At 41.7% G+C, this 14,753-nt stretch overlaps 1 protein-coding gene across 1 annotated transcript in view; it reads left to right on the top strand.

The window, feature by feature from the left end:
* CARMIL3 (capping protein regulator and myosin 1 linker 3) overlaps positions 1-14,753 on the top strand; it is a 1,161,278-nt gene that overhangs the window by 181,345 nt on the left and 965,180 nt on the right. The window contains exon 2 of the mRNA XM_086923677.1: positions 3,125-3,219. Within this exon, the coding sequence (XP_086779803.1) occupies positions 3,125-3,219 (95 nt within the window). The remainder of the gene's footprint in view (positions 1-3,124; positions 3,220-14,753) is intronic.

Raw genomic sequence — 14,753 nt, 5'->3', positions numbered from 1 at the left:
GGATGAGGGCTGCGGAATTGTCTTGGTCCAGGAGGGTACGGCTGTCGTCTGTGGCGATGAGTAGGGCGGTCTCGGTGCTGTGGTTGCTTCGGAATCCGGATTGGGACGGGTCAAGGACAGTGTTCTCTTCGATGAATCGTGTCAGTTCCCTATTGACTGTTTTCTCTGTAACTTTGGCTGCGAAGGGGAGGAGTGAGATGGGTCCGTTTTTCTTGAGGTCGGTGGGGTCAGCTGTGGGCTTCTTGAGCAGGGGCCTGACTTCTGCGTCCTTCCAGTCACCTAGGAAGGTGCCTGTTTCGAAGGTGGTGTTTATGGTGCATTGCAGTTCAGGTGTGATGGCGGCCACGGCTCTGTGGTAGATGTGAGTAGGGCAGTGTTCGTGTGTGCCCCCGAGAGGATGCCTTTCATGGTTGAGGCGGTGTCTTCGGTTGTGATCGGTGTCCAGTTGGAAATGGTGGGCTGGCTGGTGTCTTTGGGGGGCGGGGGGCCGGCTGTGGTGTCTGTTGGATGGTCGAGGAAGTTGTCCTAGAGGGTTTTGATCTTGAGGTGGAAGTAGGTTCCAAGGTTGGCGCAGAGGTCTTGGGATGGAGTGATGTCAGTGGCTCCGCTGCGTGGGTTGGTGAATTCCTAAATGACACTGAAGAGTTCCTTGGAGTTGGTGGAGTTGGTGAGGATTTTGTTGTGGATGAAGTTCCTCTTGGTGGTTCTGATTTGGTTGTGGTAGTCCGTCATGGCGTACTTGTAGGTGGAGTAGTTTTCGGTTGTCTTGGTGTTTCTCCAGTTCTCCTCCAGGCATCTGCAGGTGTGCCTGGCTTCTTGGAGATCGGTGGTGAACCAGGCGGCTTTCCTGGGTCTTTGTTTGTCGGAGTTCCTTAGCGGGCGAGCTCGTCTGCGCAGTTGGAGATCCAAGTGTGGAGTTCTCTGGCTGCGATGTTTGCGTCGGATACCCAGGTGTGGTTGTCTCGGGTGAGGGTCGAGTTAAGTTGTTCGTTGGTTACCTTGCTCCTGTTCATATGTGGTGGGCGTGGGGCTGATTTGGGTGCCTTGGGTTTGTCGACGGCGAAGTGTACGCAGTGGTGGGCTGTCCATTGTGGTTGCATTGTGTGGCTGAAGTGAAACCTGCATCCTGCAGCGAAGATGGGGTCGAGGGTGTGTCCTTCTCTGTGGGTCGATGTGGTGACGAGTTGTTTGAGTCCGATGTTGGCGAAGTTGTCACGGAGAATGGTTGTATTATGGTCGCTGGAGTTGTCGAGATGGAAGTTCAGTCTCCAATGAGTATGTAGTTCATTGATGGAATGGTGTGGGATGCAATGAACTCAGTGATGGAGGTAGCGAAGGGTGTATGGGGGGGTCTGAAGATGAGGGTTCCTCAGAGTGGTGGGTTGGGTCTGGTCTGGATCTGGAAGTGCAGGTGTTCGGCGGAGGGCAAGGTTTTGCTGGAAGTGGTGAGGCGGAGGGTGCTCTTGTGGGCGATGGCGAGGCCCTCTCCCGGGTGGTTGGAGCGGTCCTTCCTCTGGATCTTGTATCCGTCCGGGATGGCGGTGTTGATACACCACAAAAACCATGCCCACTGGTTGGGTGAATCAGGGATAGTGTAAACTTCAATTCCATGAGTCAACGTGTCCAAAGATAAGGTAGAAAATCATTATTTCAAGGTTACACTCAAACTAGAAAGGAACAGCTCAGTAAGTGAGTTCTAGGGCAGAATTTGAAGTTGATGAAGATTTATTTAAAACATTCTAGAGATACACTACAGAAATAGTAATGCATGTGCAATAAATCTCACTTAAATGCAAAAAGTCATTGCCTTGAAGGCTTTCAGTAATGGTGCAATACAAAATAATAGGCCAAATAAAAAATGGACTAAGTCCCACTTATGAAGCAAAATTATTGAGAAACTATACTGCATCCCTAGCTGAACCCAAATATCATCTGGCTCACTTCCAAAATACAGGGTTTTTGTAGAAAATGTCCCCCTGGCACAATTTGAAAACTCCAGTATCATTTTCGTCTGAGAAAAGAAATGCATTTTCACCAAACCATAATATAATTATTGATTCAGACCTTCTGACCTCATGTCATCTGGAGGTGTCACAAAAAACTAGTTACATAAACAACAGTGAACCATTGTGAATGAATGCAATACGGTGTGCAAGCTGAAGATCCTTCAAACAAATGTTACATTAGTGAGCCCACGCTAGAGAGTCTTCTTTGGAAACAGTGTAATTTAGGAGCAAACACACTACGTGTAGCAGAAACAGTGAATGTGACAATTAATTTTGAACAAGATGGCGTTGAGGCCTAACTGGGACCTCATTAGAAAATGACCTTTAACATTCTATATCAAATTTGATTCAAAAGCATTAGCCTCATATCAGTGTATAAGTGTAAGTTCGAGTGTTAGTTACTATTCTGCACATTTTTAATAATGCACGTTTTTAATTAATACACAAAAGCTTCCTCATTGTAAAGCAGTTTTTTGCTAATGTTAAAGCCAACAATGGTGAAGAAAAAATGATGTGTAGATACTGGTGAATGAAATAACTTTGCATTATGAGTTAGGGCTGTACGTGAACTAAGTTAACTAGTAACTAAATTTGGTTACTTTTGTTTCACCTGTTTCAGTCCTGAACCTCAGGGGCGTACCCAGGGACAGGTTGGAGGAATAACCTGCCCATATCCGAGTTTAAGACCATGGCTTCCACCCCCTCTGATGTGATTCCTGATGAGACTTTTATACTTTACATTCTATGTAGCAAGATGTTGCTTGCATTGGATGTCGATTACTTTTTTAGAGCCCTTACATTGTTTAATAACATTTATAAAAGTTTATGGCATTCGTCTATCTTGTGATGTTTCTTGCAACAACGAAAACGCTTTATACTGAAAAAACAAGAGTGGTTAATGCTGTGTAACTACATTTACAATAGTGGAATCTTCTGATCATGATTTCTGCTTGTGATTCCTGTAATGAGTAACCTGCGCCCTGGGTCCAGCTCTTGAGCAGAGATGACAGCTTCTTGTATGTAACTCTGAAGTTCGCTGCAAGCATCATGCGATTAACTGTTGAGTTTTACGTTCTCTGTAATATGGCCTTATGTTAAGTGTTTGGTTTTTCCCCCAGAAAGTATAAAGAAACTTCTGAACAAGCAGGATATTCAGCTACAACAACGAGTAAAATTGGAAACGAAACCCAAAAAATACGAAGACAGAATCTTGGTAAGTTCATATTCTCATGCACTGTATCTTCTGTGACTGTGCTCAGGAATGCTACTTTCTTTTTACATACCTACAATATTAATGCAGGTCTGTAACTTTATCTTCTGCATCCAGGAATCCTCCTCTCACTCAGAACCATGGAATACATTTTATAGCACTGTTTTCCATGCAAGGTAGGCATTGAGAGGGATAATTAAGCAAAAAAGGTTCTTGAGGTATGTCCGACCCACTTGAATATGATAATTTGTGCATGAATCTAAGCAGTAATAGGAATAAAAAATGTCAGAATATTGCTTGCTATCAGCAAAAAGTTTGGGTGTTTGAAAAAGGGCAGGTTTAGCTTTCCTGTCTGTTGCATAATTAGTTCTAGGATGACCTAAAATCTCTTGCTCTGCCTTTAGGCAACATAGCTGTGTGCATTCGCCAATGCATCAATCCTTTCATGACAAGCTCCCACACATTGTCTTGATCATAGTTAACCAATACCTGACTTGATCACCTGACAACTCTAGCGCTCTTAAAGTATATAATCAATGTTCTTCGGGCATCTAAAGTACAAAAAATACCTACCCCTAATTGTTGACTACCAGCACCAGGGCCGACCTGGCCGTACTGGGCACCAGGGCGTTTGCAGTGGGGTCTGTTTTTGTTACTGGGGGCTGGTTTTTCAGCAGTGCTGCAATATCGGCGCCCTGTAACAATAGCAGCAGCAGTGTTTCCCACCAGCAGACCCCCACCCACACCCCCCATCCACACCGGCCGGCCTGGCGTAATTGCCAGGGCTGGTTTCGGTTCCCAGACCGACACTGACTAGCACTACCAGCATTAATCAAAAGTGTCACAAATGTGTATTCCAAACATTATAAGTATTTTTTTTAAACATGATGCACAATCATGATGGCTGTATTGAGTTATTATATTTCGTGTATGAGAATATTTCACTCAAATCCCTACCAAGGCGCATGGCGTAAAATTCAGTTGCCACCAAAGCTGGACACTTAGTAAAGACCATCAGAACAAATGTCATCAAAAAGAGTAGACCCTTGTTTTGGTACCACCATGCCCAGGAAAATATGCATTCTATCTATCACAAAAGAAGTGGGGACAGGGAACCTGAAAAAGTTCCAGTACCCATGCTCCCAAGACTCAATATCATAACAAAGGGTGGTAGTTGTTCCTAAAGAGGAGAATGATATATAGTGTGTATGTAGTATAAGGTTGGAGGGTGGAGGGTGAGGCTTCCCTATAAGGAAGTAATGCCCTCACACACCTGTCAGAGTGTCATGCTTCATCATCGGGTTTTGCAACTCATGGGGTCGACGCTGTAATACCCCACAGGCCCCAAGAGAGGGCTCTTTGGTGGAGATCTTTTGATCTAGCCACGATGGTGAGTGTGCGGAGTATAGGTGCTACTAATGGTTAAAAATACCTAAGGGGTACCCGACAATGGATTTAATGGGGGGGGGCGGGTTCTCCTTGGTATGGATAAAATCATGTGTGCAGATTGCCCTTCTAACTAAGAAGAATAGCATTCTATTATTGTTATGGTCGACATGTTGTTGCCTACGTGCTTGTGGGGCTATCTCAGCCCCCCCAGCATATAGGCAGACGGAGAGGTATCACTGGAAAGGGTAGGCGCCTCTCTTTCCAATGGTACCTCTCCCTAATGGATCCCTGCTTTGTGATTGCCGTAGGAGGGCGATTCCCAAGCAGGGATCTACCCACTCGACACCAGGGGAGCAGCCCTTTGGGCCAGGGCTTTTGCTCCCCCCAAATGTTCCCTGGGAAGCAGATATGGCAATAGCTCACTAGGCACCAGGCATTTTTCTTTTTTTTTACGTAGGGGTAAGGGCTGCACAGAATGGGCATGATGATGCCCACACCCTCCAAACACAAATGGGCACAATCATTCTGTCACCCCAGGGGCATGTTGGAACAATAGCCCCTGATCTGCACCCTGGCGGCAGAAAACCCACTAGGCACCAGAGACTAATTGTGTTTCTTAGTGTAGGGCTGGGGGCTGCCCAGAATGGCCATGCCAATGCCCTCAACCCCCCAAACAAATGCTAGTCTTACTGCCCCCCCTTTGGGACATATCGGGGCAAATGCCCCCTCCCCCAAGGGAGAAGAAAGCCCACTAGGCACTGACATTGTTTTGCAATTTGTGACTCGCTGGTGCAGCCGGCACCTAGGAAAACCTAGTAACCCTGTGCATTTTTTAAACCAAAATCCAGGATGGGGTGACTGGTGTGGCTCTCACCAGGTCCTGTTACCCAGAATTCCTTGCAAATCTCAAACTTTGTAAAAACAAAACACATTACCCTCACCTGATGGAAAGTTCTGGAAGCAACAGAGAGCCACAAACTTTCACCCACCCAGCATTTCCCCAAGTCTCCCAATATAAATGGTACCTCACTTGTGTGGGTGGGCCTATTGCCTGTGACAGGAAACAGCCCAAACTAATCATGGACACGTCACATTTTTCTAGTGAAAACTGAAACTTTATTCTCAAAGTGCCTAGCTGAGGATTTTGGACCCTAGCTCTGCCAGCAACAAAGGAAAGACAGCAAACCTGAACACTTTTTTTTAAACTAGACACCCAGGGGTATCTAGGAGGGGGTGACATGTGTGACTCTCACCAGGTTCTGTTTTCCAGGATCCCTTGCAAACCTCAACCCTTGTAAAAAAATATATATTTTCCTCTTATTTCTGTGATGGAAAGTTATGGAATCTGCAGGGCGCGACAAACTTCCACACACCAAGCATTCCCCGAAATTTCCCCCAAAAAACGGTAATCGCTTGTGTGGGTAGGCCAAGTGCCCTTACCAGGAAATGGCCCAAAACGGAACGTGGACACACCAAATTTTTATAGTGAAAACAGCCTTTTTTTTCGAAATATATATGCCTAGCTGTGGATTTTGGACCCTAGCCCCACAGTAGGTTTTGGGCCGTTTCTGTTGTGGGCACTGCCTACCATCACAAGTGAGGTACCATTCTTATTGGGTGAATGCTGAGTCGGTGGAAGTTTGTGGCTCCCTACAGATTCCAGAACTTTCAATTAGAGAAAAGTGAGGAAAGTATGTTTTTGTTTTACAAAGTTTGAGGTTTGCAGGGGATACTGGGTAACAGAACCTGGCGAGAGCCACACAAGTCACCCCATCATAGATTACCCAGGGTCTCTAGCTTTCAAATATACAGGTGTACTAGGTTTCCCATGGGGGGCCAGCAGAGCTAAGGTCCAAAATCCACAGCTAGGCACACTGCAAAAAAAGGTTCAGTTTTCACTGGAAAAATGTGATGTGTCTATGTTGCGTTTTGGGCGCTGTTTCCTGTCACAGGCACTGGGCCTACTCACACAAGTGAGGTACCATGTTTAGTGGGAGACTTGGGAGAATGCTGGGTGGGTGGATATTTGTGGCTTCCCACATATTCCAGAACTTTCCATCACAGAAATGTGAGGAAAGTGTGTGCTTTAATTTTCTTTTTTTTACAAAGTTTGAGGTTTGCAAGGTATTCTGGGTAACAGATCCTGGTAAGAACCCGAATGTCACCCCATCCTAGATTTCCCTGGGTGTCTAGTTTTTAAAACTGTATAGCTCTGCTAGGATTCCCTACCTGCTGGCTGAGCTAGGGTCCCAATTTCACCGCTAGACACATTGCAAAAAAGGGTCAGTTTTCTTTGTAACAATGTGATATGTCCACGTTGCGTTTTGGGCCATCTCCTTTCACAGGCACTAGGCCGACTCACACAAGTGAGGCACTATTTTTATCGGGAGACTTGGAGGAATGCTGAGAGGGTGGAAGTTTCTCACTCCCTGCAGATTCCAGAACTTTGCATCACAGAAAAGTGAGGAAAATGTTTTTTCTTTTCACAAAGTTTGAGGTTTGCAAGGTATTCTGTGTAACAGTACCTGGTGAAAGCAACACAAGTCAACCCATCTTGGATTTCTCTGATTTTCTATTTTTCAGATATTTATAGGTTTGCTAGGTTTTCGTGTGTGCCGGCAGAGTTAGGTTCAAAATCCACAGCTAGGTTCATTATGAAAAAAGGGTCAGTTTTCAGTGGAAAAATGTAATGTGTCCACGTTGCATTTTGGGCAGTTTTCTGTTGCGGGTACTAGGCCTACACACACAAGTGAGGTACCATTTTTATCAGGAGACTTGCGGGAAAGCTGGGTGGGAGGCAGTTTGTGGCTACCCATAGGTTTCAGAATTGTCCATCACAAAAATGTGAGGAAAATGTTTTTTTTTTTTTTTTTTTTTTTACAAAGGTTGAGGTTTGCAAGGGATTCTGGAAAACTGAACCTGCAGAGAGTCACACATGTCACTGCATCCTAGATACCCATGGGTGTCTAGTTTTAAAAAATGTACAGGTTTGCTGGCTTTCCTTATTTGACGGCAGACCTAGGGTGTATAATCCACAGTAAGGCACATTGCGAAAAACTGGTATGTTTTCACTGGAAAAATGTGTTGTGTTTAAGTTGCGTTTTGGGCCTTTTCCTGTTGCGGATACTAGGCCTACCCACACAAGTGAGGTGCCATTTGTATCAGGAGACTTATTACCTATTGACTTTCTTTGCATTTCTGCCTTCCAAATGTAAGACAATGTGTAAAAATGAAGTCATTTTTAAATATGTCCTCTATTTCACACACTAGTATGGGTACCCAAAATTTTGGAGATGTGCAAATAACCACTGCTTCTAAACTCTATATTATGTTCGCATTTCACAAATATAGAGGTTTCCTTGATACCTATTTTTCACTCTTTATATTTTACAAAATGAATGGCTACATACCCTGAACACAATGATAAACCATTACAAGGCTCAGCGCAGTTATTGACTCTGGGCACCTCAAGTTCTTGCTGAACCTACAAGATGATGATTATAGCACCACAACCCATTTGTTGATATATTTTGCAGATAAAAAAAAGATGCTTTATTCTGCAGCACTTTTTTCCTGTTTTTCAAAAGAATTAGTTTTTTGCTGTATTTTGGCTAATTTCTCTGTCCTCTCCAGGGGAATCCACACACCCTGGGTACCTTTAGAATCCTCAAGATGTTGGAAGAAAGGACGCAAATGTGACATGGATCCCCTATGTGGACAAAAAGTTACAGAGGCCTAAACAAAAAGACAAAAAATGAATTGTGCAATTTATTGTCATTAGGTTAGTTCTAAGATCGGTCCCATTGTGTATGTGTGCTTTAAATCAATTCAGGCAATATATTTTTGTAGGACTGAATACTGAAGTTAGGGTAATTGAATATTCCCTACGATAAAATAAAAGTTACATATTAATTCCTCCCTACCTATCTTTTTTGTACATGGTTATCACACCTGTGTGCAATCCTGGAATGTCATTTACCGTAGATCCACAGCTCACCATGGTTTCCGACCAGAGATACAATTTCTGTTAACCTCTGATTATCCCGCGCTCTTGAGTATCTTATGTAACTGACAGGGACACATCATGCGCAAGAATCTTTGTTAATTAGGTCACTGCAATTGCGGCAGAATTTCAGAGGCAGAAGGGCCTGCATAACTTGAGGACAGGCCGTAGCCGGAACTATATGTTTTGGCTGGCATGACCACACATAACCGCAAGGGAAGATTTGGGAGCGGGAAGCAGTGGCTTTTATCTCCAGGATATGTTTGGAAGAATACTGCATTTTGGTGATATTTAAAAAATATATATATATATATTTCTTTTAATTTGTATTTCTATCTATGGAACGCTTACGAGGGTTTATGGATTAAATGGGTGAATAAAAGTCTTTTCTGAAACACGTCAGTCAAAACTGAACATAATGTATAGACAGTAGTCACCCACCCCAATCATTAATCTAATTACTTACACTGATGTACTTGGTAGACCAATTATTTCTATACTTTCAAAGTATTGTTTCTTATTTTAAGCTCACCTGTGCCCATGAAAATTTAAGGGCCTACAAAAAGCATTGAATCCAACACACATCCTCTTTGTATTCAGGATATACTAAGCATCCATAGGGCTGCATGAGATAGAACAGATGGAGGCAGTCTTTAGGAAAGCAGTGTAAGCAGTAAATGTTTCAACCCAGAATGGCTGAGCAGTGATGACTGATTATGTTGTAAAGTGGATGGACATACATACCTGCCCTGGACTGAGCCAGCCTTCATAGTTTGTAAATCTGGCTTCCACCAAGGATGTCGGAGGGTCCAGGGGTTATTCCTGATATTCCCTTTGAATATATGGTGTAAAAAATAAAAATTTTAAGGATCTCACAGTTTTATGCATACACATCAGAGCCATTTATTGTACAAGCTCATACTCAGTGCTATTGCCCAGGCTACAGGGATCTTACAAGTTTGGAGAACACAGGTTAGACCAGTTATTCAGCCTATACTCTCAAATAGTAGTAGTGATTATCTATTAAATATCAGCTTTAAATATATAATGAAAATTTTAACATTTTGTCCCCAAACATCTGCTTTCAGTTTATAAAAAATATACACATTTTCACTGTTGAATACATGTTTTTTATTTTAAGAACATATACTCAATTTCCCAAAAACAAAAGCTTATCAATGTTATAAAAAAATAAGCTTTTTGTCCCAAAGTAATACTGTTTCATTTTTAGAAATTGCATGTTTGGTTTCTCAACATCGACTTGTCACTTTCATCAAGTATTCACATGAACTAGTGCCACACTTGGGTAGATTCTAACTTCTATATCCGCCATGGATGCACACAATATTTTAATAATCATCAATATTATTTAAGGGATAAAATGCTAGGTATTGGTACATTAGACAATCACCCTTACACATAGTCATACACACCTCAATACACACATGTTGGACCTGGCCTTTTTTCAGGTTTATCCCCAAACCTTTTGCCTCCTATTTTCCTGACCTGTTTTTGTTTGCTAAAGGACTCTAGAATCTTTACCAATGCTAATTATTGCTAAAGTACATATGCTGTCTGTGTAAATTGTGATTCTGATTGGTTATCCATGATTAGCATATTTGATTTACTGGTATATCCCTAGTAAAGTGCACTGTGTGTGCCCAGGGTCTGTAAATCAAATGATACCAGTGGTCCTGTAGCATCGATTGTGCCACCCACACAAGTAGCCTTTCAAAGGTGTCTCAGACCTGCCACTGCAGTGTATGTGCATGCAGTTTGTAACTGCCTAGTCAACCTGGCAAGTGCACCCACCTTCCAGGCCCTAACCTTCCCTTTTCTTACATGTATGTCACCCCTATTGTAGGCCCAAGGTACCCCCACGGGCAGGTTGCAGTGTATGTGAAAGGTAGAACATGTACTGGCTACTTTTACATGTCCTGGTAGTGAAATATTGTGCATTTCGTTTTTCACTATTGAGAGGACTAGCTCTCCCGTGGGCTATCATTGGAGCGGCCTTGTAACATTTTACAAGTGCAACTTTCAATTCGGAACAAGAGATTTGGAGTTGTGCTCTCTGGACTCAAAACTTAATAATACACCTTTTAGTGAAGGTGGTTCTTGAAAGGTGTGTTTGAAAATTCCACTTTTAGGAAGTTATCATCTAGACGCCATACAGAGACGCTGATCAAAAAACCTGAAACGTGTGACCCATCCTGACTCGAATACAGTTTTAATATCTCGTCGCTATTTAAATGTGACTCTTTTGAGCACAAAGCATGGAGCTCAACAGTAAGGTCCAATATCTTGATTGATCAACAACCAACTTATGCCATGATTGTACCACTTATAAAAACGGTCTTTGTTCTACGTATGAATTTTTTGTCCTGAAGATGGTTTGATAGATGGACAACATAAAAGACAGAAACATCAACGCATCAACCAATTTTCCATCTCATCCAAGTAATTTTACATCTAGGAAATTCCTTTCATATATATATATATATGCGTGTCAAAAGTATTTGTAGCACGGAGGACCAGTGTATACAGGCACAGGAGGACAGCAAGAAACGCTTTTTATTGAGGGGATATTCTGCAAAAACCATTGATTCTGCGATCAACCGAGTTAATGCCATGCCTAGGGAGGTTGCCCTTCAACCTCGGAAGAGTACAACTAAAGAAGCTGATGAATCTAACCAACCAGTTAGACTAGTTCTAACATTCAGTCAGCAAACCAAGATCGTTTCTAACAACTGGAATCTTGTAAATAATGATCCAACTATTGGTCACCTCATGCCAACAAAACCCAGTATATCATACAAAAGGCCTTTCTCACTGAGATAAGCATTGGTTAAATCCAGCCCAGAGGTTTTATTGGTTACCCCATAGTTCAAAGCAATCAAGGGGTTTAAAAAGTGCTCCTCCTGTAAAGCTTGTCAACATGGTGTGAACAAAACCCAATTCCTGACTCCATTCTCTGACAGTCCCCGTTTGATCTCCAAACAACTCACATGTAAGACGGAGTACGCAGTTTATGTGCTGGAGTGTCCGTGTGCCCTACAATATGTGGGTAGTTCCAAGTTGCAGGTCCACAAAAGGATACTCCAGCACATAAGGGCTATCAGCACCGAGGATCAATCTTACCTGGTGGCGCGTCACTTTAAAGAATACCATGGCAAACAAAGTCATCTTTTGAAATATTTTGTCATTAATGCGATTCCACCTTTATGGAGGGGTGGCAATAGAGAGGCAAAGTTGCGGGCATTAGAAACAAAATATATCCTAGATTTGGATACCGGAATGGTTGTAGACAACTTGGAGATCATACAGACTGATTTACATTTTATATATCCCAAGGCAACATCTCTACATTTTCTGAAATACCAACTCATGCTCTGTTGCCCTTGACCTGTATATGATTTTTGATTCTATCAGAAAGAATATAAGTTTTATTTTTTTTAAAAATTATAAAAAAAAAGGAAAAAATTATATTGGAAAAAAATAAACCTGCACCCCAAGTTAAATATCATTGGGGCGTAACTTGTCATACCCGTACCACTTTTTGCACTATTTTTTACCTGCACTCTCTTGCTTTACACATTCTATATTTGACATGTATTGGTGGAAATGGATGGGGATTCTAAACCCCTTTAATGTAATAATACTATATGCATTTTTGGACACAGTATATGAACTCAATAAGACATGAATTGTTGATTCACCCACTGGGGTTTTATTATAACAGTGTTTACATGGTTGCCATCACAGGATACATCTTTAGCAAACTTTTGATGAAATTTTATTGAAGAAAGTAATTATTTTACATAGTACTGTGTAATTTTGCTTACCTAGATGTATCAACTTATCAAATTGTAATTTTTAAAGGTTTGCAATTCAGGTTTTTATTTAACATATATTGCATATTCCCTTTTTAAATAAGACTGTTGATGGATTTTAACCACTGTAAATACTTCTTCCGATTTTTTAAAAAAACCCAAAGCTGTTTTCCATGTCTATACTTGGTGTACCTTGAATTTATCCACCAATCATGTTGTACGATCAATTGCAATAGCAGTTTAAATTGTCTGTGTCCCTCCCCTAACGTCATGTGATCAAGGCCTCCGTGAAGGCCGAAACGTTATGCTGGTGGCGATATTTTGATTTAATAAAACATCTTATCACCTGAGAGCCTGGGTCGACTTTCGTTGCTGGACCAGTGTGCCTGTACAACTGTGATGGTACGCTGATTCGTTTGGGACGAGTGCGAGTAGCATATATATATATATATATATATATATATATATATATATATATATATACACCACCTCGTACTTCTCAGTACCGATGCACTCTTAACAATAATCTCCGCCACACGATGATGTGGTTTAGGAAGACTTTATTCCATATCCAGCCAAACTTTCAGAAAAAAAAACAACGCGTTTCGGCGACACACTCGCCTTGGTCACGGGTAATCAGTTTGTATTCAGCCGACATTAAATAAAGAAAAAAGGTGCAACATAGTATCCAGTGTGAACATAAACATAGGACTATACACACCAACAAAACCCTTTTCGGCCATCTTAACATGGTAAAAAGTTTTATCTTTTGACTTGTTTACCTTGTTTACCTATTCTTTGCAGAGCCATTTTAAGAAAATGTTCATTGAGTGTCTAGAACTTACTTTTACAACATATTGTATAATTTCATTGCAAATACAAATATTTATAATGTCATATGCGGGTGCATATGACATCGAGTGGACCAACAGCCATGCACTGAAAAAGTTACATCACAAAGTATACAAACCCAAGTGGGTTTTCGACATATTTTTGTCACAGGTATCAGTAAAACTGGTGTTTGGAGGCTGGAATTAGGCCCAAGACCTTGCAGGCCTTTCCTGATACTGTGAAGGGGTGAAATACACTTTATTGGGCATGTGAAGTGTTTTGCTTTAACACCTCCAGCCAGGGGTGAAACCTTAAATCTTACCCTGCGCTGAGCTCCATGAACCTGGGTAGCCAGTGTGACTTCATCCCTTGTAGCTTAACTCCAGTGGGTTTAGACATATTTCAAACAGATGGTCTCAGTGTGAACGTGTATTCCCAATAAAGTGCATATTTAATCCCAAGTGGGTAACAGACATTTTAACCCCTTCCATGCTGGCACGTTTCCGCCCCTGTGCGGTAAACAAACGAACAGGGGCGGGCCATGACGAACCCCAGCCGTCATCAGCACACGAGCACTTTAGTGCATGACGGCTGGGGTTCGTCACCAGCATGGAAGGGGTTAAAGTCTCCATGAGTCATGAAAGCTCCAGTGGAACCAAGGTTGCTTGATAATTGTAAAAGCTATGATTCATCAAATCACATAGACCAATGGTTATATACTGAAAGATTACGTCATTGGGAATACACGTTCACACTGAGACCATCTGTTTGAAATATGTCTAAACTCACTTGGGTTTGAATACTCTGTGACGTAATCTTTCAGTATATAACCATTGGTCTATGTGATGTCATATGTACCCGAATATGACATTTAATTGGTAATATTCAAAATATTTTTTCGCCTCTATGAGCATTACGGATTTCATAAATTATAATTTAAGCAATTATCAAATGATTTGGAATGGTTATGAATCGTGGAAACTTTAAATGCATGGTGTTCGAGATGATACAATTACCCACTTGGGATTGAATACGTATTCTTTTGGGATTGTATGTTTATATGAAGATCATCTGTTTGAAAAAAATATGTCGAAAACCCACTTGGGTTTGTATACTTTGTGATGTAACTTTTTCAGTGCATGGCTGTTGGTCCACTCGATGTCATATGCACCCGAATATGACATTATAAATATTTGTATTTGCAATGAAATTATACAATATGTTGTAAAAGTAAGTTCTAGACACTCGATGAACATTTTCTTAAAATGGCTCTGCAAAGAATAGGTAAACAAGGTAAACAAGTCAAAAGATAAAACTTTTTACCATGTTAAGATGGCCGAAAAGGGTTTTGTTGGTGTGTATAGTCCTATGTTTATGTTCACACTGGAAACTATGTTGCACCTTTTTTCTTTATTTAATGTCGGCTGAATACAAACTGAGTACCCGTGACCAAGGCGAGTGTGTCGCCGAAACGCGTTGGT

The sequence above is a fragment of the Lissotriton vulgaris genome, chromosome 5 (genome assembly GCF_964263255.1).
Source record: "Lissotriton vulgaris chromosome 5, aLisVul1.2, whole genome shotgun sequence".
In the NCBI taxonomy this organism is placed as follows: Eukaryota; Metazoa; Chordata; class Amphibia; order Caudata; family Salamandridae; genus Lissotriton; species Lissotriton vulgaris.
This window is presented reverse-complemented; position numbering and strand designations above follow the sequence as displayed.